Source organism: Erithacus rubecula (genome assembly GCF_903797595.1).
Source record: "Erithacus rubecula genome assembly, chromosome: 10".
Classification (NCBI taxonomy): Eukaryota; Metazoa; Chordata; class Aves; order Passeriformes; family Muscicapidae; genus Erithacus; species Erithacus rubecula.
Window position 1 is genome coordinate 1058891 of NC_136662.1, and position 21897 is coordinate 1080787.

A 21897-nucleotide genomic window follows, 5' to 3' on the forward strand; every position below is an offset into this window, starting at 1 on the left:
GAGGAGAGGCAGGAGGAGAGGCAGGAGGAGAGGCAGGAGGAGAGGCAGGAGGAGAGGCTGGAGGAGCAGGCTGGAGGAGAGGCTGGAGGAGAGGCAGGAGGAGCAGGCAGGAGGAGAGGCAGGAGGAGAGGCTGGAGGAGCAGGCTGGAGGAGAGGCAGGAGGAGAGGCTGGAGGAGAGGCAGGAGGAGCAGGCAGGAGGAGCAAGCAGGAGGAGAGGCAGGAGGAGCAGGCTGGAGGAGAGGCAGGAGGAGAGGCTGGAGGAGAGGCAGGAGGAGAGGCTGGAGGAGAGGCAGGAGGAGCAGGCTGGCCCAGGAGAGCTGGAGAACCCTGCCCCCTGTGCAAACAGCTCCTGGTGCTCCCAGGCTGGGCTGCTGGTACAGAGGGCTTGGCTCACACCAGTTTTGTGTCAAATGCATCTGCAGGGACAAGAAGAACCAAGCACTGGGGCTGGGACTGGCCCCTCGTGTGAGAAAGGTGCCAGAGGGATGGGCTGCACTGATCCCTGCTCCAGCAGGGTCATCCCAGTGCCACCAGCTCAGGGTTCAGCTCAGCCAAGCTCCTGCTCCTCGCTCTCCTGCAGCTGCCAGGTGGGAAACTGCCTCTTCCTTAAGAAGAAAGGAACCCTGCCCTGGGTGTGTGCCAAAATAAACCTGCCCTGCACCGTGCTCCATAAAACAAAAAGGCCTTTTTTATTTGTGTGGTAGATGAACTCTGTGCTCCACACAACTGCTGGAGGGGCAGGCTGAGGATGGTGAGGGTGAACAGGCAGGATGAGGATGATGAGTGTGAACAGGAAGAATGAGGATGATGAGTGTGAACAGGCAGGATGACGAAGTTGAGCAGGCAGGATGAGGATGGTGAGGGTGAACAGGCAGGGTGAGGATGATGAGTGTAAACAGGCAGGGTGAGGATGGTCAGTGTGAACAGGCAGGATGAGGACAATGAAGGTGAATAGGAAGGATGAAAATGGTGAATAGGAAGGATGATGAGTGTGAACATGCAGGATGAGGATGATGAGTGTGAACAGGCAGGCTGAGGGTGATGATGGTGAACAGGAGGGATGAAGATGGTGAACAGGCAGGATGATGAAGGTGAACAGGCAGAATGAGGATGGTCAGTGTGAACATGCAGGATGAGGATGATGATGGTGAACAGGCAGGCTGAGGGTGATGATGGTGAACAGGAGGGATGAAGATGGTGAACAGGCAGGATGATGATGGTGAACAGGCAGGCTGAGGATGATGAAGGCAGCCCTCCCCTCGGCAGGGTGCTGTGGGGTGGGTGTCTCAAGGCTCTCTCTCCCTCCCCAGCTTCGCAGCCATCCGCGAATCCAGCCGAGCTGCCGGCTCAGCAGCTCAGCCCAGCCCAGCCCAGCCCAGCCCAGCCCAGCCCAGCCCAGCCCAGCCCAGCTAAACCCAGCCCAGCTAAACCCAGCCCAGCCCAGCTCCCTTGGCTGCTCTCCTCTCCCCGCAGCCCGTCCTGCTCGGGGCTGCTGCACAAACAGGACGGGCTGGTTTTCAGCACCGAGACACCGAGCTGGGCTGGGGCTGGGCTGGGCTCAGCTGAGCCGAGCTCAGCTCCATCCCCCCATCCCTGCCCCAGGGGCTGTGCCTGGGTGAGGGGCTCCTGCAGAATCCTGCTGGCACTGTCACCGTGGGGCACACTGACACTTGTACCCCAGAGGCTTTCAGTGCTCCAGGGACAGTGCCAGCCCAGATTTTGGCTGGCTGGCTGTTGAGGATACAGGGCAGTGAGTCAGCCTGCTGCAAGATGGCTCTTGCAGGTACCAGAGCTCCATGTGCACTCACCCCCAGCACCCCTCATCCCTCTCAGGGACCTGCTTCCCTCAGCACCACAGGATCAGCAGCAGGATCAGCAGTGTGGGTGGAGAGGGGGAAACACGACTGCCACCAACTCCCACCAACTCCCAACAACTCCCAAAAACTCCCAACAACTCCCAGCAACTCCCAGCAACTCCCAACAACTCCCAGCAACTCCCACCAACTCCCAACAACTCCCACCAACTCCCAACAACTCCCAAAAACTCCCAACAACTCCCAGCAACTCCCACCAACTCCCACCAACTCCCAGCAACTCCCACCAACTCCCAACAACTCCCAAAAACTCCCAACAACTCCCAAAAACTCCCAACAACTCCCAGCAACTCCCAGCAACTCCCAGCAACTCCCAGCAACTCCCACCAACTCCCAACAACTCCCACCAACTCCCACCAACTCCCAACAACTCCCACCAACTCCCACCAACTCCCAACAACTCCCACCAACTCCCAGCAACTCCCAACAACTCCCACCAACTCCCAACAACTCCCACCAACTCCCAGCAACTCCCAGCAACTCCCAGCAACTCCCACCAACTCCCACCAACTCCCAGCAACTCCCAACAGCTCCCACCAACTCCCAGCAACTCCCACCAACTCCCACCCCACCACATGGCCGTGGGCTGCCCCACACTCGGCTGCATCACACTTTAACTTTCCTGCCACACCAGCACAGCCAGCCCCAAATAAAGTCCCCCAGGGGGGAAACACGGGGACAGCTTTGCTCTTGTCAGGCAGAGCAGTGTGTGTGGCAGTGCCAGCGTGGGAGGTGGCAGCAGGCACACAGCAGCTGCCCCTGGCAGGGAGCAGCAGGTTCCACCCGGGCATGGCCCAGTGCTCCCAGCTTGGCCTTGGCTGGTTGATGGTTTTCCACCCCTGATTTCCCCAGTGTGAGGCTGTGGGCTCAGGCAGAGGCTGGTGCTCACCCAGAGCTGAGCCCAGTGATGGTGCTGGGACACAGCACTGCCTCAGCTCTCCTGAGCTTCTCAGGACAGCAAATATCATTTTCTCCCCTTCTCTATCTTTTCAGACGAGGGAGGCAAAGCCTCTCGTCCAGGGCAGCTCCCGAGGGAGGTGTTTGATCCCTGCACCAGGGAGGCTCCTGTGTGCCCATCCTGTGCTCAAGGCCAGGCTGCTCTCCTGCACTGTCCTTGCCCATGGCAGGGGTGGAACAGAACCAGCTTTTGGGTTTTTCCAACCCAACCCATCCTGTGGCTCCACAATTCCAGCCCCTCCTGGCACCACCATCCCTCAGCTTTGGGAGCCAGGGAAGGGGAGCTCAGCTCACAGGAATAGCAGTGACAGAAGGAGAGTTTGCTGTACCCACCCTCTGCTTTCTGCAGCTCCAGTGCTGCTTTCCAAACTAAAAATACCTCTCACCTTGGCTGCTCCGAGGAAGAACACTTGCTAGGCAGGTTGTTTGGGATTCAGGGGAAGAAAGTTCAGGCAGAGCTCAATTAGTCTGCCTTAATTTGCAAGCCAAGTTGTGTGTCTGCACGATTTGCTCGGCTTGTCTGTGCACATTTCAAAGCACAGAGCAATGCTGTGGGAGGGCGTTTGTCACTGCACGTACTTAGGGTAGGAATATTGCTGTTATTCACATGTTTACAGCCCTCCTCATAATCAAACTGCAATTTTCTGCCGTATTAAAAAAAAAAATAACAACAAAAAACCAGCCCAGCGATGTGCTGAGATGAGAGGAATATGTGGGAGGATGAAGTTGTGCTTTGCAGATGGTGGAGCTGCTGGTGGGCTCTGCCTTCCCCTGCTCATTCCTGCTGGAAATTCTGGGAGTGTGGAAGCTGAGGAGTTGCTGCATGTATGTGATTTTTTTTATGCTCACATGCACAAAGACTTGACTTTATTTGGAAGCAATCCTTGGATTTCCTGCAGCCTAGAATCACAAAACCAATAAATAAGAGACATCCAAGATCATCAGGTTCAACCTAAGGGAAGATCCATGTTAAAAAAAAAAAAACAAAAAACAAAAAACCTCCAAGCAAAATTTTGCTTTGTCCAGATATTGTCTGTGATGACAGTGAAAACCCCGCAAACCAGATTCATAAAGTCAAAAGCAAATATTGGAAATAACAGCTTTGCTGAGCACAAAGTTTATTTTACGACAGGTGCCAAAATGTTCTGATGACTTAAGAGACATAAAGTGTGAGCAGTCAAATTGTGTTTTGCAGGACATGCCAAATTTGTGTCTGTTTATTGTTTTAAATCTACATTTTATGTTTTACATCTACATTATATATATATAATATATATGGTATTTATATCTATCTCTTGATAGAATATCTTTAGGTAATAATAGATATTTAGATATTTGTACATATATATAATAAGATAGCAAAATTATAATAGTGATATGCTGACATGCAATTGCATAAATACACTGCTAATAATAGATAATATTAATAATATTATTATTTAAGTGTGTATTGCATCTTATGTATTATGCATGATGTGTTATGTTATTACATACTGTACATTACCATAGACATGATAATATACTATATATTACATATCTTTTATATATAAAAACATTAAGTATGTATTTATACAGTATATTGCTATATTATTAATATGTTAATACGTATTAATATCGCAAACATCCATCTCCACTTGACACCGCCTGCTACACCTGTCCGCTAATTAGACGAGCAGAAATTCCCACGAAAGCCGAAAATCTTGTTACAACTTTCCGATCAAGGCGTGGAAATCAACTTTTAATGAATTAACAACGCCAAATCTTTTAATTCCTCGTTATTCGGGTTTCATTTCTGAGGGAGCCCACACGCGGGAGGTACCATCGGCCAGCGAGGCGCGGGGGTCGCCGGGGGAGGCGGGGGGGGGGCGCGGTGCGGGGCTCCGCCCCGCCCCGCGCCCCCCCCCGCCTCCCCCGTCGACTTGTTCCCCCCTCCGCTCTCGCCGATGGTTGCGTCCGCGGCGGGAAAATCCAGCGCCCGCCTCACACAATGCGCGCAGTTCGCGGCGCGGCCGCCGGCGGCGCTGCAGCGCCCGCCCGCCCTCCCCGCGGAAGTGCCCGGATGTGGCCGCGCCGGAAGAGAAGCGCGTCTCCTTAGGGCCCGCCATCTTGTGCGGCAGAGAGCAGGGCGCGGGGGGCCCGGTAGCATCCGCGCAGGATCCCGCCGACGGGGGCCCATCATGCCCGGACACCTGCAGGAGGGCTTCGGGTGCGTCGTCACCAACCGCTTCGATCAGCTCTTCGATGACGAGTCCGACCCCTTCGAGGTGCTGCGCGCGGCGGAGAGCCGGAGGAAGGAGAGCGGCGGCGGCGGCGGCGGGAGCCAAGCGGGCGGCGGAGCCCGCGGCCCGGCGGGCGCCCAGAGCGGCTCCTCGGGCGGCGCCGGCGGAGCGGGCCAGGCGGGCGGCGGCGCGGGCAGCGCGGCCAAGCAGCTGCGCAGGGAGTCGCAGAAAGAACGCAAGAACCCGCTGCCGCCCTTCGCCGGCGGGGACCGCCGGGAGGATGGCGGGGGCCAGCCCGGAGCGCCGCTGCGGAAGGAGGGTGAGCAGGCCCGGGGGGCTTCGGCCGCACGAAGGAGGCTCCGGGCCGGGCCCGGGCAGCGCTCGGCGGCTCCGGCGGCCGCTCGGGCTCGGCCGGCCCCACGTGTTCCGCAAAATGGAGTCGGGCGTGAGGGGCGCCCGGAGCCGCCTCGGGGCGGGCGGGAGGGAGAGGAGCGAGGCGGAATGGGGGATCCCAGCCCTGGAGGGAATGCTGGGGTTGGAAGGGATTTTTGCGGCCATCCCGTTCTGTTCCCTGCCATAGGGCTCCGTGCGCTGTGCCAGGCCGCGTCCAGCCTGGCCTTGGGCACTTCAGGGATCCAGGGGCAGCCACAGCTGCTCTGGGCACCCTGTGCCCTCACGGGGAACAATTTCTTCCCGATATCCCATCGAAACCGGCACGTGGAATCCTGGAATGGTTCGGGTCGGAAAGGCCCTTCCCATTCACCCTCTGCTATGGGCTGCGACACCTTCCATAGACCAGGTTGCTCCAAGCCACATCCAACCTTGTATCTTGAACTTGACTCGTATTTCAGGTGCTCCGATGGATTCGACAGGATATCTGGAAGTTCCTGAGCTTTCCCACATCTTTTTTAGGCCATTTTCTAAAGGGGAAACCCCTTGATAACAACCCTCTTGTTTCCACATACATAACAATTCGCACGAATTCTTAGCTCAGGTAAATCCCTAACGCATCCTACATGGAAAACTTTGTGAGTAAAATAAATTAAAGCGTGAGCAGGTTGCAGGGGGTGCTTTGGGAAGCGGGAGGCCGCGTGCACAGGGAGCGGTGCGGGCACATGGCAGCGGCACCGCGCCCCAAGCCCCGCGCTCCGCAGGTGCCTCCCGGCTTCGGGGATCCTCCAGGAGCATCCCAGTGCCTTTTCAACAGGCTTTTCACAGAGCAGAGAGCTTCTGGTTCGCTGCTCTTGTAGTGCTGTTCAAGGAATAATGTGTTATTTGTTTTGAGAAGTGGGTGTCGTGAGTATTGTTCGAAGAGGCAAAATTAGGAACTGTGTTAGAAATGCTCTTTGCTTGTGGGTCATTAACGCTTAGGAGTGTTTTCTGTGTGAGGGATGCAGTGATTTATTTCTCCAGGGTCCCAGTTTGCTAAACCAGTGTCCTCTGGGAGCCTTAGTGAGGAGCAGGATTCCATGGGATACACCTGGGACATGGAATTGTCTCTGGCACCACAGGAGGGGTTTGGGCAGGCCTGGCAGCCCCTCTCCACCTTTTGATTTTCACATCTTGTTTTCAAGAGCAGTGTGAAAAATTGGTATTTCCGTGGTTTGTTTTGCTAGTGAAACGGAGAAAGTTGAGGCTGTAAACAAAGCCAGTTTCCAGTTTGAAAATGTCTATTTTTGTGCGTGGCTTTATTTGCAGTTCTGGCATCCTAAAGGTGCTCGATGCCAGGATTTGTTTCCTGTGTGAATGTATTTTAAGCTATTCCACTACTCCATCAGGCTGCAAGTGATTTGCCTGCTGAATTAGCAGTTCAAAGCTTGGGGATGCTGAGAAATAACTCGTATTTTGGGTTCGGCTTGAGCAGGAACCGGGTTTTTCTGAGTGCAGGGCGTTGAAATTCAAAAGCCGTGGCTGTTCCATTCCAGTTCTGCAGCATGCCTGCTGCTCTCCCTGCTTCTCCTCCTCACATGGAATGCCTGTGCTCATTGGAGAGCCCTTCTCCAAGTGCAGGCTGCTGCCTTTAACCCCTTGTTTCCTCGGGGAGCTAAATGTGCCATGCAAAGCTCATGGTAAATACAGCTTGGAAGGTGAGGGAGACATTGTTCATCTGGGTGTGTTGGCTTGGATATCATTACAACTGCAACTTCTGTAGCCCCACCCTAATTTGACATTGCTTGCTAGGCAGGAACTTGATGCTTTAAAAAAAAAAAAAAAATTAAAAATTAGCTTTGAATTTAAAAGCTGGCTCGTTAATTTTGGAGGCAGTGTTTTGGCAAGAAAACGGTGTAACAAAGCAGCAATGTGTTTGTGCTCTTCTTTTAAAGAAGAGTAAACAAGGCTCTTCACATGAGAGGAGAAGAAAACTCTGCTAGATCTTTGAAAGGGCTTGGTAAAAGAGAGAATACCCACGGGAGGTTTTTATTTGCACTGAAAACCTTTTAGGAGGCCTGGGCAGCTCGGTGGCACTGTGGATCTGCTCTGAAAGTGCAGCAGAAGGAGAATCTTTGTCAGAGAGTGTTGGGATGGGAGGATTCCTGTGGATGGGGAGCCCAGTTAGTCACTGAGCAGCACCTGCAGGTGACACCCCTGCTACAGTGGTGGCACTGCTGCCCAGAGGTTTCCAAGAACTGAATCACAGCATCACTGAGGCTGGAAAACAGCTCCAAAATTGTGGAGTCCAGCTGTTGGAACAGCACAGGACTGTCAGTGCCAGTGAGGTGATGCTCCCTTCATTGGCTGTTCTTCAAATGAAACCTGCTTGTTTTACCTGAAAACACCTTTCAGAGACAAAAAATAGTAACCAAATCTTACTTCTCTTGATCTCTGTTTGAAAGTTGACTCTGTCATTTCAGCAGGGATTACTCCAATTTGCACTCAAACACAATTTGAAATCCTGGCTAAAAAACGTGACTGAGAAGAGTCGGGTGAAAGCAGAATTGTTTGGTTTATACAGAAATAAAACTCCTCTCCTCTCTTCTTTGCCTGGGGGTCCCTATCTGTCCTGGAGCACTCCCCATTCCGTTGATGTGGCTGCCTGATGTTTCAGGGATAAGGAGGATTGGCAGGAGGCCTGATCAGCAGCAGCAGCAGCAGCAGCAGCAGGGCGAGGGCAAACCCATGGACAGGAGACCCGAGCGACGACCCCCCCGCGAGCGCCGCTTCGAGAAACCCGCCGAGGACAAGGGCGAGGGAGGAGACTTCTCTGTGGATAAGTAAGAGTTCTGTCTTGATAAAACACCTCTCCTGCCTTTGGCAGCACAGGGCTGAGCCACCTTCTGCTGCTCAGGTAAAAGAGCCCGTTCAATCAAGGTGAAATTCCTGTCGTGCAGATGGTGGCGCTGCCCCTTTCCGTTTTAGGCTGGCAGTGATCTACATAAATAGGTTTGTAGGTGGGACTGAATTATGGTTTAAATCAAGGTATTCACAGTATTTCTCTAGATCAGCTCAGGAAGAGAACCCAAGCACAGCTGTTTCCTGCAGGATGAGATTTGTTTGCTGTTACAGCTGCACAGTTGACCTAAAGCCAGCTGAAGTTTGTCCATGTAGGTGTTTGCACCTTGGCTGCAGTGGCTTCAGACCTGGATGTGGTGAAGCCAAGATCTGCATGAAATTTAAACTGTCTTGAGTATTGTGAGGCAGCCAGAATTCCAGTAATGTTCAAATATTAAAGTTTCATTACCAAAGTTAAAATCCTTTTAAAAGTAAGTTGGATAAAAGTGAGTTGAGTTGAAGTTTTAGCATCACTTAGTTGGGTAACACAATAAAAAGGTTAAATTTTGGAATTAATGCCAGAAGATGCAAACAAACATTTGTTTCCAGATTCTAAAAGTCATGGAACCAGATTGGTTCATGAAATCAACCAAACCAGAATGGTTTAAAGGTGATCTGGTCCCAACCCACGCCAGGGGCAGACACACCTTCCACTATCCCAGGATACTCCAAACCCTTCCAAGCTGGCCTTGGACACTTCCAGAGATGGGAGAGTGACTTTTTCTTTTGGAATTAGAGCCTGAACCCAGCTATAAACTAATTCCCAAAGAAAAAAAAACAAGTAAACAGAGTTCTCAGAGAGGAAAATAACCATGAAACGCGCTGTATGTTTTTTGGAGGCCAATCACTCAACGCCAAACTAACAAATGAAACCCAAGTGAGTGAAAGGCTCAGAGAGGGCCTGGAGCAGGAGGTGCTGCAGTGAGTGTCTGAGCTGTGGCTGTCCCATGCAGACCCATCCTGGACAGGCCCCTGCGTGGCCGTGGAGGGCTGGGCCGGGGCCGCGGCCGCGGGCGCGGGATGGGCCGAGGCGACGGATTCGACTCGCGCGGCAAACGCGAATTCGACAGACACAGCGGCAGCGATAGATCGTGAGTCTTCACCTCTCCCCGCCCCTTCCCGCTCCTTTTTTACCTCTCCCTCCCCTCCTCCATTGCAAATTGATCTGTTGAATTGCTGTCTGGACACTATAATGTTAACTCAGTTTTGTTAGTTCTGTTTCACATTCACATTTCAGCGGGTTGAAGCACGAGGACAAGCGCGGCGGCAGCGGATCGCACAACTGGGGAACCGTCAAAGACGAGCTAACGTTAGTACCCTGCCCTTGCTGACAGAACTGCCAGCACTGGCTTCATCAGCCCTCATTATGGCTTGCACAACACCCACATTAGCTGCCTTTTTGCCTTTCATCTCCATGACTTTTTGCAGAATTTAAAACCCCAGTGATTTCTTATAAAGATACCTTCACTGCTCAACCAGAATTCTGGGGAAGGTTTGGGAGGTTTTGTAGCAATTCTTTGTTAAAAATGAAACTGTTCTGTTTTTAGTAAATTTTGGCCGTGCAATTTGCACTGTAAAAATTCAGCTGTGCCATTGAAATCTAGTTTTAATGCCCAAATCCATTTTGTGTTTGAAGGGACAGCAGGAGCCTTTCAGGAGGGGTAGTAGGGAGCATTGGGGAAAACCATTAATTAAAGTGAAAAGCATAGAATTTAAAAACCACAGAGAGCTTACTGAAACAGTAAATCCACCATAGATCTTGATTGTTAATCTTACATAGCTTTAGAGAGGGATGAAGTTGTCAAAAAGCCCCAACTCCCAACGTTATGTAATTGCAGTGAATTGGATCAGTCAGCTGTAACTGAGGAGACGCCAGAGGGAGAGGAGCACCCACCTGCTGATTCTGAAAACAAGTGAGTAGCACCCCTCTCCCTGCTCCTGGGCTGCTCTGCTGTTTATTCCCACACCTCTTTGGCCAAACTCACATTATCAGTGCTGCTGAGTCTCCTTAAAAACCTTGTTATGTGGCAGTTGTTGTCTGTAAAACCATTCCTCTCCACAGGCTCTTTCCAGATTTATTTATTAATAATCATTTCTAACACACTTTGGGGCTTGGGATTACAACTCCAAATTGCAAACCCAAAAGTGTCTCTGCTCAGACTGGGTAGAAACACCAAGCAAATGGGACAGAAATGCCATTGAAAGGCAACTTTATAAAAGTTGATTTCTTCATAACAGCCTTGGAGACCGTGTGAGTGAGCAGTAGGGGAAAGGTTGTATCTTTCATTCTCCAGGCAGTTCTCAAAGTTACCTGGATCCCTTCCCATCTCACTTGGACACTGTTACAGAAGGAACCAGGGGCTGGTGAATGAAAGAGTAACCAGAGAAGCAGAAGGAGCCTCACTGATACTGAGTTGTGTAAAAATAGCATTCCAATTTTTATGGTGGCCTGATGTGATTAATGTTGTATTTGAATGAGGACTGGGCTTTGTAGAAGACTTCAAATGCATAAAGAATTTTGAAATACTTGTTTCTAATGTGGTGTTGGCTATGGCTTGATTGCCTCACTGAAAACTTTACATAGAAATCCATCTCCACATGGGTAACTTTAATTGTCTGGTTTTGTGTGGATGTTTGCCCTCAATGTTTCAGCAGAACTGTAAGATGTTTTTTGCAGTTAAATCTTTGGCCTGAACCAAACAAATTCTGTTTGCATCCCATGTCAAAAATCATTCTGTCCTACACAGTGAGAAAGTAGAAATACAGTAATTTTGAGGTAAAACCTTTGCATTATTGTTGAAAATTAATGGCTGCCAAATGAAAACCCTTGAAATTGAGGCTTTCATGATTTTTTGCTGCACATGTATAGCATTGGTTTCCTATAAATCAGAAATTCAGTTGCATAAACATACTGAACAATGACCAGAGGCTTCCAGTAGCTGGAATATGATCTGTTATTCAGCACAGTTGTTGTGAGTTTTACTTAAAAATAGCCTTTGGCACAAGGTGGAGGTGCTGCATCTCCCAAATAAGATGTGTGCTGTTATTTTTTCAAATCAGCTGGAAGTAAAACTTGTTTGAATAATTATCTTTAGTTCAACAAAGGAAACAAATTATCCAAAGCTGCTTAAATTCTGGTTTTTAAAATACTAAAAAGCTTGAAAACTGTGGGAAGAAAGAGTTCTCACTGCTTTAAGTTGAATATTTATGAGAGATGTATTTCAGAAAGGGAGGAAGGAGCTCTGAGCAAGTCATGACAGAAGTTAGGCTTCCAGATCTGGAAATTAAATTGACAGTAATGTGGGGATTTGATGGCATGGGTCAGTTTTAGTTTTAACAATTTGCTGTGCTGGATATAAATTTTGTCACTCCCTCTAAAGGAGATAAATTTCCACGTGGTGAAAGTGAGTGGCAAGAGATGAAAATAGAAACAAAGTTCACTTTCAACCTCTTACCAGCCAGCAAACGATTTTGGAGATGCACCCAGAGTATAAATCCTTAATTGTTGCAATAATCTGCATGAATTGCCTGCAGAGAGAACGAGGTGGAAGAAGTGAAGGAAGAAGGCCCTAAGGAGATGACCCTGGATGAGTGGAAAGCCATTCAAAGCAAGGACCGTGCAAAAGTCGAGTTCAACATCCGTAAACCCAACGAGGGAGCTGATGGGCAGTGGAAAAAAGGATTTGTGCTCCACAAGTCAAAGAGTGAGGAGGTAAAGTGCCTTTCCATCCTGCAGTGTGCCCTTGGTCAAGGTTTTGTTACTGAGGGAGATCCATTCTCACCTGTGCTTAGGAGTTTAGAAAGTGGGAACAGTGTTTTCTTTTTAAAATTAACTGTTGATTTGAGTAACGTTCTTTTAGCAAAATAGAACTTCAGGTGGCCATTCTGGGTTCAGGAGCTGAGCTGTGCCCTTGGGTTTGTAAGAATTGCCTCTTGGTGAGAGTTTTAGGGGATTGTTGTCAAGTTTGCCTTCTAAAAAAAGGCAGGTTGTGTTATTTAGCATCTGTTCTGCAGCACACAGGTTGGTGCAGAGGGATGGCAGCTTGAAGGGAGACTGGCCATGCCTCAGAGACCTCAAACCCAACTGTGCATCTTCAATTTGTGTCCTGGGTGTCTCCTCACTTAGTGACACAGAAATGATTCCTGGGCTCCACTGACACTCAGCATAGCTGCTGTAGAATTGTTTCAATTTTGTAGTTTCTCCTTTCAGACATTGCATAATGCTCATTATTCTGTTCCAAGAGTGGCAAGGGGAGATGCACAAGGGAGGGAAGTGCTGAGAGCTGCTGTTTTGTAATGCAGGGCTGTGCTAATCTTTAGTTTTAATCTTTGTTTTTAACACTCTGTAATATGTTAAGTAGCTCACTTAAGAGATTGGTGGCTGCAACTCTGAATACTGATGGTGCTTTGAGGTGACAGCATGGTGTGCACTACTCTCTTTGCTCTCCTAAAATCTTCTCCTGCTTTTTCACCCCTTGCCAGTTTTTCTCCTGGGGGCTGGGATATAATCCAGGGTGAGGGACAGTGCTCAGTGTTCCAATGAAAGTTCCATTTCTGTTCAGAGAGCTTGACTTGGTCACAAATCAGTTTTCTTGCTGAGTGGAGTAGTTATGGAATGATTGCATGGCTGTGTCACCTTTCAGCTGTTTGAAGTGTTCATTAAATGCTGCTTTCTCTGGCCTGGCTAGAAAAGGGAATTTGAGTTACATTTAATGTAGTTGTGTGCTGAAAGAATCTATTAAGCAGAAGTATTTATGTACTTTACCAAGATTTACTAAAGCTGGAGTTCTTCAAATTCCCTCAGTCTCACTGAATCAGATTTATTTGACATTTACTCATCTGAGGGCACTCTTTTTTTTAACATATGAACATGTGTGATAGTAAAGGTGAGAAATTTAGAGGCTAGAAAGATCCAGACTGTATTTTCCATTTGAAAACTGAATCAGATAACTAAAAAAAAAAAAAAAAACCCAAACAAAAGGCAATAACAAATAAAAGAATCTGAACAAAAAACTGTGAGTAATCAAATTACTCCCATGGAGGACCTGACATAATTAGTAGATTGTTCTGTTTAAGAGGTGAACTTCTCAAATAAACAAGTTGGGTATTTTTAACACCATCACACAAGAAAGTGGCAGCCTCTTGCTGGGTGAGCAAAGTGAGGTATTAACAAATCTGCCTTGAAATTCCAGCAGATGTGTCCCCATCTCCCTTCTTCACTCTTCCCTGATCCCATGGGAAGCAATCTGGGGATTTTCTCTCAGGATTATTGGAGAATAGCTCTAGAACACAGGAGTTAGGAGAGCTTCCCCTGCAGCTCCTTTGTGAGCAGCTTTAAAAGGCAAAATATTCTTTAAAAACCACCACTTACCTGCTCTTTCCTCTCTTTGTCCTCTGAATATACTTTGGAGTCAAAAAATTAAAGTTTCTCTGATTTTTCTTGGTAAGAAGAGAGATGATGTGTGGAAGTGATTTGGTTTATAGGTTAATTTTGGTTTTTTTATCAAATCCTCTATATTCTTATGGCTGAAAACCACCATGTGCCCCAATAATTCTCAGAAATTTGAAGTGCTGTGATGAGCACCTGCATTCCTGTAGCTTGAGAACTCCTTGGAGAATTCCCCAGGAATAGGGAAAAGGGGGAATGAGGATCTGATGCTGCTCAGCCTTGGCAAAGAGCTGTCCTGCTTTTCCTCCTCACTGGGACTGAAATGCTGCACCCTGCCTGAGGTCTTTCCTCTTTTTCCACTTTACAGGTGCTGGTAAAGTGAATTCTCAGTTCTGTCTCACTTTATTCTTAATTTTTGTCAGCCTTCCCCAAGACCCTCAAGTGATCACTGCCTTCAAGAATTGATCAGTTATTGAATCAGAGCACTACTGAGCCACCAATCCATAAAAAAAAATTAATGTTTCCCAGGGTTATTCAGGATAAATAACTTGTTTAGTACCTCTGATTTCTCACCCAAGTGATGGAAGAGGCTGAGGAGTTTTAAAAGACTTTTAATTACTTTGGATAGAGAAATCATCAGCTTTCATAGGGAATTTGCAATTTGTTGGTTCTGTAGTTGTACCAAAGTCAAGCTGTGGAAATACAGTAATTTTTGGTAAACTGTAGTGATTTTTTTAAAATAAAAACAGCACAGGCACAGAAATGCACAGAAATATTGTACAAATCCATTGATCCCACACTCAGAAAAGGGAATTATCACATGGTTACATAGCAGTGATTGGAAATAGAATCTCAGTACCCTGCAGTGGTAAAAACTCTAGATAAAAAATTAAATAGCAAGAAAGAAATTTAAAACATCTCTAAGATGTTCTATAGTGTTTTACAACTTCCCAAGTTTGGCAAAGAGATTTCCAAGGGAAGGGTGTAGAAGGAAATGAAGAAAATCAGGAGCTGTTCTGTGGGATCCATCCCAGTGGGATGTGATGGAGATAAAGCAGCATGGAAAGGACATTTTAAATTAAATTTTAATTAAATTGGGGATGCAGGGAGAGGACAAGGGGGAATATCAGAGATAAATAGGATTTTTGGGAAGGACCCATAGAATTCCTGACATCAGCTGTGACTCCAGACCTCTCCATCCTCTGGCAGCCTTGTGAAGGCTCCACAAATGGTAATTAAAAAGTACAGGGCTTAATTGCACAGTGTGCTGCTTTTGAAAGCCCAAATGTTGTGCAACTACAGCAGAAAATCAGTTGGAGTTGGGAAGTTTGAACCTGCACATAGGAAATCCAGGAAATTGCTGATTGCTGTGCCAGCAGTTGGGGGCTTGGAGGGAAGGAAAGTGTCATGTTTCCAAAACACCATGGTTGGACTAATAGGCAGGTTTTTACATTTTTTTATATTATTCTAGATGTCAAAAACTGAAAAAAAAAATTATGTAAAATAGGAGAGATAATTGCTTTAAAAAAACCTGGTGGGGTTCAGTGTGTAACTGAAATTTTGAGGGTTTTTGTGCTGTGGGTGCAGAGCAGTGAGGGATTGAAGGATTTATCAAATCAAGTGCAAATCCTCAGGGAGCAGAACAAAGGATGGGTGACCAAATAATGGAAGGAATTGATGGGACCAGGAGGCAAAATGAGAATTGCTGCAATATGAGATCCTGTACTGGCTTGGTGATAATCTGGTGTGGGATGTTGCTCTGCTGGGATTTTGGGATGGATTCTCCATGGCAAGGGTGGTCAGGCTTTGGAAGGAGCTGCCCAGGGAGGTTTGGAGTGGGTGACAAGGTGGGGGTTGGACTTGCCCAGCCTCAGGGATTGGCTGGGTTATCTCAGAAAGGCAAAATACTTGGGTGAGAAATTCCCAATTGCCCAGGGCTAAGGCAGGAGTGGGTGGTGGGATGGTGTCACCTGAGGTGAGGGGGCTCTGGGGACCTGAGGCAGGTGCCAGGAGGGGGTGTTGGGTGCTCAGAAGGGGCTTTTGGGGTTTTGGTTGCCCATAATGCAGTGTTGCTAGCCCCCCCTGCCCCGTTGCTCGCCCCCTGCCCCGCTGACCCCTGCTCTCCCCAGGCCCACGCCGAGGACTCGGTGATGGATCACCATTTCCGCAAACCCGCCAACGACATCACGTCGCAGCTGGAGATCAACTTCGGGGACCTGGGGCGCCCCGGGCGCGGCGGCAGAGGGGGCAGGGGCGGCCGGGGCCGCGGGGGCAGGGCCAGCCGCGGGGGCAGGACCGACAAGGTGAGAGCCCACCCCCTTCACACCCCTGCCTTTGTTTCCTCTGCCTTTGTTACTGGCAGCAGCCGCTGGCGGCCCCTTTGCGGGTGTTTGAGCGCTGTTGGCATCACACACAAGTGAATTTCCTCAAGTTAAAAATGGAATTTTCACTGTCTGAGTGTGCCAGAGCAGAGCACGAGTGCTGGGTTGATTCTCACTTCTTCACCTGCTGGTTGGACAGCTGCATGTCAGCATCTTCAGCATGAGGAATTCAGGTTTTCCAGGGCTCTTACTGGTTTTTTCTAACCTCCAGTAATGTGTTTTCCCCTTCTTTGGTGCTAAGGCACCAGGGGAATACCCTGGGAAAACACTGGGTGGGGTTTGGGACAGAATATATGAAGTTGAAGCACTGTGAGGATTTGATTTGTTGTTAATCACTTGCCTTAAAGGCACCAATCAAATTGTTAGTGCTTGAAAAACAAGCTCAGCCTGTGTGCTGTGCTTTTCTTCCCCAGATTTGCTCATTTTTGTCCCTGCTAGCACACACAGACTTCACAAATTCTAATTTATCACTTGGGAAGCTCTCTCCTGACAACACTATCAGTGTGTTTAAAGAATTGAAATCAAACAGTGCTGGTTTGCTCTGAATGCTGCCATAAAGGAATCCCAGATTTCCTGCACTGACTTTGTGCTGTCTCTCTTTGTTTCCTTGCAGTTGGTCAAGGAGTTTGATGTGATCCACACACCCAACCAGGTGGGTGAGCTCAGGAACCAAAACTCTCCTCCTTTCCTTGGCTGTCTCTTCTGGGCTGAGCCTGTGGGTTAAACCCAGCTCTGATTTTTTCATTTGTGGCCTGTGAAATCTTAAATCTGCAGCTACAGGTGTTGATGAAACTCTGATTTTATTTTAAATCTATTTCTTGATAAATTAATAATACCATGGCAGGAAGTTCCTCTATCTTGGTTCTTCCCATTCTTCTCCAAGGGCCAAGTGAGGAGTGTGAAATTCTGAATTTCTGCACTGGTTTTTAGAACCTTTCAGAAAACTCTGTTGTAAACTACTGAGGAGATCCTTGCTTAATACATTAATTTAAGGGCTAAAAATATGGCAAAAAATTACTTCTGTCAACATCTGATTTCTGGTTGGGAAAAAATAAACATGACAAACTTTAGTTTGTGCACTAGACAGGGCCTTTTCTGTAACATTTCAATTATATTCCTCAGTGAGGATTGGTCCACAAAAAAGAATTTTAAATCTTTAAGATCCTTTCCAACCCAGACCATTCTGAGATCCCTTTTACAAAAAGAACTCTGCAATAATAATGTGCAAACATCAATTTGCCTACAATTCCTCTCCAGATAGCTCAGATTCCAAAAACCTACATAGGAAAAAAAACACTTTATAACCCTTACAACAAATAAACAAATGGATATTTTAATAGTCATTTCTCCAGCCCCAAAGTGCTGCCAGCTCTGCCTCAAGGCTGTAACTCTAATTTTTTATTTTTTATTTTTTTTCAGTCAAGTGCTTCTGCTCCTGATGTAGATGACCCAGAGGCTTTCCCAGCTCTGTCCTAAACTGGATGTCATAAAGCCAACCCTGCCCTGGTTGGGCCTTCCTCTCCAAGGCTTGCATGCTTAAAGGATCCTAAACCAACTAAGAAATTGAAAAAAAAAAAAAAAAAAAAAAAAAAAACCACCCAAAACAATACAAACAAAAAAAAAAAAAAAAAGAGACTGTCATTCATACCATTCACACCTAAAGACTGAATTTTATCTGTTTTGAAAATGAACTTCTCTCGCTACACAGAAGCAACAAATATGGTAGTCAAGTTTTGTATTTAGAAATGTAATGGTAGCAGGGATGTTTTCATAATTTTTTCAGAGATTATGCATTCTTCATGGATACTTTTTTGTATTGCTGCTTGAAAATATGCGTTTCCAAACTTGAAATATAGGTGTGAACAGTGTGTACCAGTTCAAAGCTTTCCCTTCATTTGTGTTCTTTTTTTATTTTATTTTTATTTTTTTTTTTAATTCAGGATTTTAGGCTTTTTCTCCCCCTTTCCTTCTCCCTCCCAACTCCAAGCTAGGTTGGAATTATTGCACACTACTTCAGTTTCCTTAATTCCTTTTTTTTTTTGACAGATTTTTCTCAGCCCATGGAATTTGTGGAATATTAATTTGGGCAGACTGTTAGTTCTGTATGGAATGAACTCCTGGACTACTCAAGTTTTTTAATGCTTCATTTCCAACATGGAAAACCAGTCCATTTTTTTTTTTTTTTCATCTCTGTTTGGGTAGTTTTGTTTACACACAAAATCTTTCTAGAAAATTGAAAGCAGATACTTGAAATCAAGATTCAAAGCACATTGATTTATGATTCAATATCTGTGTATGGATCCAGCAATGGGTAACTGGCCTGAAAACCAGTTTTTTTTAAAATTCCTGTATCCCACCTTTCACTCCCCCTTTGGAACTTTATTCCTCCTCCTTCCCTTCAACAGAACAAAATGCTTTGTTGGCAAAAAAAAAAAAAAAAAAAAAGTTTTTCAATTACCTTTGCTTTTTGTTTGAGAGGATGCCCTGAGAGTGGGGGAATTTCTGTTCCTGGAGCTGGATACCCTGAAATAGAGAGAATTCCTGCCCTTGGAGCTGGGGCTCCATGAATCTGAGGTAATTCCTGTCCTTGGAGCTGGGATATCCCAAAAATGGGATAATTCCTGTCCTTGGAGCTGGGATATTCCAATTTTGGGGTAATTCCTGTCCTTGGAGCTGGGATATTCCAATTTTGGGGTAATTCCTGTCCTTGGAGCTGGGATATTCCAATTTTGGGGTAATTCCTGTCCTTGGAGCTGGGATATCCCAAAAATGGGATAATTCCTGTCCTTGGAGCTGGGATATCTCAAAATTGGGGTAATTCCTGTCCTTGGAGCTGGGATATTCCAATTTTGGGGTAATTCCTGTCCTTGGAATTGGGATATCTCAAAATTAGGATAATTCCTGTCCTTGGAGCTGGGATATCCCAAGATTGGGATAATTCCTGTCCTTGGAGCTGGGATATCTCAATTTTGGGACAGTTGTTGTCCTTGAAACTGGGATATCTCAAAATTGGGGTAATTACTTCCCTTGGAGCTGGGATATCTCAAAAATGGGATAATTCTTGCCCTTGGAACTTGGGTACCCCAAGATTGGGGTAATTCCTTCCCTTGGAATTGGGATATCTCAAAAATGGGATAATTCCTGTCCTTGGAGCTGGGATACCCCAAAATTGTGGTAATTCCTGCCCTTGGAGCTGGGATACCCCATAATTGGGGTAATTCCTGTCCTTGGAGCTGGGATATCCCAAAATTGTGGTAATTCCTTCCCTTGGAGCTGGGATATCCCATAATTGTGGTAATTCCTGCCCTTGGAGCTGGGATATCCCAAAATTGTGGTAATTCCTGCCCTTGGAGCTGGGGTTCCATGAGTTTGGGGTTACTGTTGGAGCTGGGAGTGCAGGGCAGGATTGCAGCTGGGCTGTGGGATTGGCACACAGGTGAGCAGCACCTGGGCATTCCCAGCACTGCTCCAGCTGTTCAACATCTGCCTGGGACATCACCAAGGAATGTTTGCCCAGAGAATGAGTGTAAGAAATTCCTTCTTCCCCCATCCAAATCCACCCTAGGTTTGATTTCATCCCTGTGTGTCCCTTCAATACACAAATGGATTAATCAAAAGGATTTCTTAGGAGTTTTATCAGCATTTGCTAGGAGAATAGGAACAAATCCTCATTTTATTCCATGTTTTCCTCTTTGACCAGCTTAGAACATACTTGTAGTTTCTTAGGTAGGTAGAAAATGAAAGGTAATGCCCTATTTTTATAAAAATTGTGCAGGACAGGCAGAAGGTGCTGGAGCCTCTGTGAGTACCAGGGATCACTTCCCTCACCTGGATCCCCCTGAGGGCAGCAGGAGGAGGCACTTTGTCCATCAGAGGCTGGGAAAACCTCTGGCCTCACCTCTCCTGCCTCTGCTCCTGCTGTGGGGCTGTTGTAGGAGCAGTTGTTCCTTTTTTCTGCCCCATCCTTTGGGATGTGCTGCATTTCCAGCCTTGGGGACAGCCTGGATCACACAGCAAACACAGAAACGTGGAGCAGAGCTTGCCCTGCAACACAAATCCTGATCCAAACTTTTTGCTCTTCCAGTTGTCACCCAGGTGATTTTGCTGGCTGGATTTTCCCCTTTCCTCCTCCAGAGCATCCCCAAATGGCACCTAAAGTGATTTTCAACACAGCTTGTAACTTAAGATTGGTCCTTCTGCTGTTCTGCCAGATGTAAATTTGCCTCTTGCAGTCCATTTGTGTCAAGAACTTAAACTGTGAACATTTATCTTTAATATTGGTGGGTGTTGACTGAAATAAAGGTTTATTTTCATGCTCTTTAAACAAAAAAAAAAAAATGTCCTGGAAACACATGGAAGTGAAACCATTCAGGTTCATAGGGTCTGTCCCAGGAAGTCCAGCTTGCATTCCCATTCCCAGGATGGATTTTGTCTTGGAAAAACATCTCCCAAGTAAGTTATTTATGATTAATGAACTTGCTTTTATTAGCATTTTTGTCCTCTTGCTCCTGCTGTCACATCAAATCTAGGGGACTAAACTTTTAAATGCTGATCCTTTGGGAAAGGGCAGAAAAAATTGGAAGCAGGGAGCAAATTTTTGTGGAATGAACAAGGGTTGAGCAGGGAAATTATCTCAGAGCTGGAATTTTGGGAGGTGCTGGGAGGGAGCAGGGGGGTTTGATGGATCAATTCAAGAGTGAGCTGGGTGGGAAATGCATTCCATGGTTCTGGAATTCTCCAGGAGTCACTGGGGATGTGTGGTGCAGCTGCTGCTCTCCCAGAGTCATCCCAAGGACCAAATTCCCTGTCCTGGGAGCTGTGCCCAGGAAACCAGAGCTGATATTCCTGCTGGGAAGGGGAAAACTTCCTGGGGGAGTCCAGGCTGGAGTTCCAGAAGGTCTTTGTCCCTTGAGTAAAACATGAACTCACATTTTGACTGACTGAGAGATTTGCAGAGTGAGGATGAAATGAATCCCAGTATTTCATCCTTATGTTCAGGTAGAAAACAGGCAGAGAAAGATGAATGGCAAAACACTGCTTTATTTTTTTAAAAAACCCTTTTTTTTTTTGGCATCTAATTTGCTTCTCCAGTTTAATTTGGTTTGCAGAGCTGCCTTTGAGGGCCGAGTTGTGCTCAGGCACAATCCTCTTGGCCAGGGTGGAGAGCAGGCAGCAAGTTCTGGTTTTTTTTGGATGTCTGACCCACTTCTGAGGGAGATGTTTTCCTTTGAGGACACCCAGCCAGGTGGGACCAAACCTTAAAACCCCAAAGGGAAATATTTGGCAATACCCAGATCTGCACTTGGATGGTGGCAGCAGCAGCCTGTGCCCCAGGTAAGTTCATACCTGCATTGCTCCATCTGCAATGTTCCAGCTTTATTTCTCATTTTTAATTGTGGAGCTTGACCAGAGAAAACAACAGGAAGCCAAGTTCAGATTTCCAACATTTTATTTATATACACACATCTGGTAAACAAAGTCATTAAATGTGTAACACCCTCCCAGCCTGTAATTAGAACACTCCAATAAATCACTGAAATTCCTCTTGACAATCCATTTGACTGAGTGCAGGTGCTGCCTGCTGCTTTTAGCTCTGGTGAGGAATTTTCCTGCCCTGAGCTGAGGCAAGGAAAGGTCCTGGCTCTGCTTCTGTGGCTCTGCTGCCACTGGGGACTCTGACTTGGTGCCAGGGCAGGAGCAAGAGGTGCTGAGCTGTTCCCTCCTCCCTTCTGCAGTTTTGTGCTTTTTCTGGTGGAAATGATGATTTCCAGCTCTGCTCCTGGGCTGGGCCCAGCCAGGCTGCAGG

General features: G+C 47.2%; 1 protein-coding gene across 2 annotated transcripts; it reads left to right on the plus strand.

The window, feature by feature from the left end:
* The first annotated feature begins 4873 nt into the window (after positions 1-4873).
* Positions 4874-17973, plus strand: SERBP1 (SERPINE1 mRNA binding protein 1). Of its 2 annotated transcripts, none has more exons than XM_079314442.1 (9): positions 4874-5370; positions 8098-8263; positions 9275-9412; positions 9559-9630; positions 10160-10234; positions 11856-12033; positions 15840-16013; positions 16705-16743; positions 17511-17973. In XM_079314442.1, exons 1-9 carry the CDS (start codon positions 5010-5012, stop codon positions 17565-17567), a joined length of 1260 nt encoding a protein of 419 aa, XP_079170568.1. In that variant the 5' UTR covers positions 4874-5009; the 3' UTR covers positions 17568-17973. The 2 variants fall into 2 exon arrangements, with proteins under 2 accessions (XP_079170568.1, XP_079170569.1); XM_079314443.1 differs by having other exon boundaries at positions 4915-5370; positions 9535-9630.
* Positions 17974-21897: the final 3924 nt, after the last annotated feature.